Source organism: Mustela erminea, chromosome X, assembly GCF_009829155.1.
Source record: "Mustela erminea isolate mMusErm1 chromosome X, mMusErm1.Pri, whole genome shotgun sequence".
NCBI classification, from domain to species: Eukaryota; Metazoa; Chordata; class Mammalia; order Carnivora; family Mustelidae; genus Mustela; species Mustela erminea.
Genome location: NC_045635.1, coordinates 58254579 through 58258995, shown reverse-complemented (window position 1 = coordinate 58258995; position 4417 = coordinate 58254579). Strand labels below are relative to the sequence as shown.

At 46.1% G+C, this 4417-nt stretch overlaps 1 protein-coding gene across 1 annotated transcript in view; it reads right to left on the bottom strand.

Annotated features, from left to right (window-relative positions):
* Positions 1-1602: 1602 nt before the first annotated feature.
* The window catches only part of IGBP1 (immunoglobulin binding protein 1), a 29080-nt gene continuing 26265 nt past the window's right edge, over positions 1603-4417 (bottom strand). The window contains exon 6 of the mRNA XM_032330392.1: positions 1603-2040. Within this exon, the coding sequence (XP_032186283.1) occupies positions 1889-2040 (152 nt within the window). The 3' untranslated portion in view covers positions 1603-1888. The remainder of the gene's footprint in view (positions 2041-4417) is intronic.

Genomic DNA, 4417 nt, shown 5'->3' with positions numbered 1-4417 from the left:
ATTTGAGGAAATCAGCTTCCTGGGGCCTGTTTTCTCTTCTGTGAAGTGGAGACGGTGCTACCTGTTTTCGCAGGGTCGTTGCGTTGGGTGCCCTGCACCTGTCCCTTTCTTTGCCCTTCCTCGAGGAGCAGGTCCAAGAAATCCTATCGCCCAAAGTCACACAGCTTGCAATTTGTAGAAGCCAGGATTCAAACCCACCTCCTCCGGGTTACCTCTTAGGTATCAGAATGTGTGAGGGGGCTTTATGGAGCTGGATCTTCTGGAAGGCCCATCTGTAAATAGATTCGGACCAAGGGGGCAACCCCAACCTGGCCCATTTTGAGAATGAACTCAGGATGGAGTATCAAGGGCAGGAAATAGGCCATCCCTACAGGAAACCTGGCAGTAATTGGAAGAGAGCTAAAAATGAACGTTTGCTTCCCAAATCCTTGGGGGAACTTCATCTGTGCTCTAACAGTTTCAGGAGCTTTATGTTTTGAGGGTGAGGGGAGTCCCTTATTAAACAGTGTACGAATAGAGGACTGGTGGTCTTCTGCCCTCTCTCACTAAACTCGACCTCCTCTTAACTCATCACCTGACAGCCCTCCACTCTACCACCCCCTTAACAAGAGGGACTTGAGTCTCCTGTTCAAACCTAAGCTAGACTGCAGAGGCTAGAATAGGAAGACTGAGTCATCTTCCTCTTAGAATCTAAGGGGCGCCTGGGTGGCTCAGCCGGTTGGGCATCTGCCTTCGGCTCAGGTCATATCTTGGGGTCCTGGGATCAAGCCCTGCAACAGGGAGTCTGCTTGTCCCTCTTCTGCTGCCCCTCCCCACTGCTTGCACGCTCTCTTAAAATCATAAAACAATAACCAAAACCTAAATGTGCCTAAGCCACATGGAACAAAAAAGCACATTTTCTACACAGATCACATTTCAACACATGGATGCTTCTTCAGCATATCAACCCAAGAGCTGAGGACTTGTACCACAGGGAGCAGGCACTCTTCCATGTCCACTGTGCCATCCTCCTCTCTCCACACCCAGTTACAGGTGTGGCTGCAAGCCCCTTATCAACCAGCAAAATGACCACCATGGCCCATCTCCCACTGCAGACTGTGCTGGGTATAGGCACAGTACAGGCAAGCAGGGCCAGGATGGTCCTCTGACAGCCCACCTGGGAGCTGGGCTACAGCCAGAGCTGCTCTTCACCCTAAGGGTTATGGCCAATTGTTCAGGGAGAGTCAAGGTCCCAGCCCCCGCTGCACACACAAGGACAATGTTATCCGTTTCTCTCCTTTCTCCTGGCTGAGGCCCTCTAGTTAGAGAGGACCTCCATTCATGTTGTGGTTCATTTATGGCTCAAATTCCTGAAAACAGTGCTGTGTGGCAGGGGAAGTTCTGGCTTTCACACCCATTGTAAAGCAGAGTGTTGGGTCCTTGTACTCATTCCTAGGGCAGGAAGGAGGAAGCAAGCGCCGGCTCCTCTGGGCAGCTCTGATGCTGGAAAATTCACTGCCTACACCAAAGGGTGATGCTCAGGCTCTCTCCATAAGCTCCGGGGGGGCCACAGTGCCCACCCCCCCAAAAAAGCACCTGATACCCAAATTTCTGCACAGGCTCATGTAACATAGGGGACTTTTATTACTACTATTTTTAATGGAATTCATACAGCTATTGATTATACAGAGCCACTTCGTAGTACCTTTTTCTTTCCACTTCAGAAACTGAATACACCATGATGAGGAGGAGAATGCTAAAACAAGATTGCTGGCTCATCACCTAGGGTACAGATACACACTTAATGTTTGACACTTTATTTTGCCTTTGTTGTACACAGCTGAAGCAGGAGCCTGGGGAGGGGAAGATGTGACCCCTGGAGTCCCGTCTTGGTCTTGTTGTGGGAGGGCTAACCCATGTTCTGTCGGTTGCCATAGCCCCTAGGATGGGTGTCCTTCCAGTCATCCCACTCCCGAGCTCTGTGGAGAGCTTGTTCATCCTCCTCATCCTCCTCCTTTTGTTCCTGATCTTCCTGTTGCTGAATACTTCTTTTGAGCTCTGCTGCAGTGGAAAAAACAAGAAAGCAGGGGTGAGAAACTGAGGGAACGTCAGGGGCCTCGGCACGCAGCAGCATAAAATGAGAACAAGGAAGGCAGCTGCCTGCCTACCCCGGGGCCAGTGGAGTCGTGAAGAATACTTAGATTATTTAATATATGACCTGTTAAATAATAGCTAAGAAACGATGCTCTGAGTGATCTTCACAAGAAGACCAAAACCTAAAAAGTTGAATTCGCAGAATGAATTCTATTTTGGGAACGATCTCTTGCCAAAAAAGGCCAAATAGCGCTGCCCCCATCCTGCCCCCCACATACACACACAACAAAACACACCAATGGCCCAACAGAACCCCAGCAAGCCAAAGACTCAAGTAAAAAATATTCAATGATTTAACGATTTGTGGTATGTCAGGAAGGAGGGACTGAGGGTGACTTTCCTCCTCCATCCAGTTCCTTTATTACAGCTGTATTTTCTGAGCATGTGTGCATTTGTGTGTGTCAAACTGTAAATCACCAGGCAGCTGAACGTACTGGAAAAGAGTATCTGTGCTCTTTGACACTTGTTTGGAACAGGGTCTGAAGTCCAAATGGCACTTGCTGTGCAGCATACACCCCAAAAGAAATTAAACCAACTGCCACCCCCCTCATTTGCATTAAGTTTGTTTTCCCTTTGTGACATAAAGGAGCATTTCCTGGCTTCCCTGAGTTTGCCCATGAGAAAGAGTCTCATTACTATGATAAAAAATCAAACACATGGGGATCTGATCCCTTCCCACAGCTTACAAGCTTTGTGTTCCAAAACAAACAAGCAAACAAACAAAAACAATTCTTATTGTAAAATAAAAGATACTGGAAACCACACAAAAATATACAGAATATAATTTTTTAAAGTTTTTTTTAAAAAAGATTTTATTTATTTATTTGACAGAGATCACGAGCAGGCAGAGAGGCAGGCAGAGAGAGAGGGGGAAGCAGGCTCCCTGCCGAGCAGAGAGCCCAACATGGCCCTCGATCCCAGGACCCTGGGACCATGACCTGAGGAGCTGAAGGCAAAGGCTTTAACCCACTGAGCCACCCAGGCACCCCTGCGCCAACTTTTATAGTAGTAACTTCCTGCTGAAGTTTACTACAGCTTTATGACCCAAGTGTGTGTCCCTAGATGCCAGCGATGTCCGTTTGTACCTTTTTTAACTCAAGAATTTTTTAGTACAGACTTGTGAAACCATAACCAATGAAAAACAATTTCCAGGACCCCCAAAAGCTCCCTTGTGCCCCGTACAGTTGATTCCCATTCCTTGCCTCCCCTAGCCCCTGGCTGCCAGCAGGCTACCTTCTATTTCTTATACACATGCCTATTCTAGAGATTAACAGGAGTATTAATGGAATCAAACAATATATGGTCTTTGCATCTGACATCTTTAACTGATCAGGATGTTTTTAAGGTTAGTCTTGCTCATTTATAAATATTTTGATATCTTCTTAATCTACAGGCTCTAACATCCCTTTCTTTCCTTGCAAGTTATTTTATTGAAGAAGCTGGAGCATTTGACGGTAGTTTCCCCAAAACTGGATCTTGTGACTGCACAGTCATGCTGCAGTCCAAAGGGGTCTTCTGTATTTCTGCAGCCTGGCAAGTGGATACAGAGGCCTGATCTGACTCAGGGTCAGTCCCTTCGGCATGACTCTCACGGGGGCCTCATTCCCTCATCAGGTGGTGCGTAGCATCTGTGTCTCGTGTGTTGTGATGTCAGCGGCTGCTGATGCTTGATGCCAGGATTCCCTGATTTTCTGGGGTTTCAAAATGTCCATACTCCTAATTTTCACATTTCTCTTTTTATTAACTAGAATGCTTTTCCAAAGAGCGGCTTCCCCTCATCTACTACTATGTAGTTACTGGGGGGGGGGACAAGATCTTGATTCTTTCACTTTATTTACCACTTGAAAGGTAACAGGAGTTACCTTTCAGTGGGTTCCTTATCCTCTGAAACTGAAGAGCTTTTGTTTTTTAAATATAATTAGGACTTATGGGTTTGATGGGTTTTAACCAACTACAGTGATTTCCAAAAAAAAATACGTTTAAAATAACTTTTAAATTTTAGAATAGTTTTAAATTTATAGAAAAATTGAGAAGTTAGTGTGGAGTTCCTAGCTATACCCGGCTTTTCCTATTATTAGCATCTTAGACTACTTTTTCGCTCAAGTTTTACCCAATGTCCTTTTTGGTTCCAGGCTCCCATCCAGAGTGGGACACTCCAGTCCTTGGTCTCTTTAGTCTCCTCTTGTCTGGGACAATTTCTCGGACATTCCTTATTTTTGAGGACCTGGGCAGTCTGGATGAGTACTCACCAGGTATTCTGCAGAATGTTCCTCAATTTAGGGCT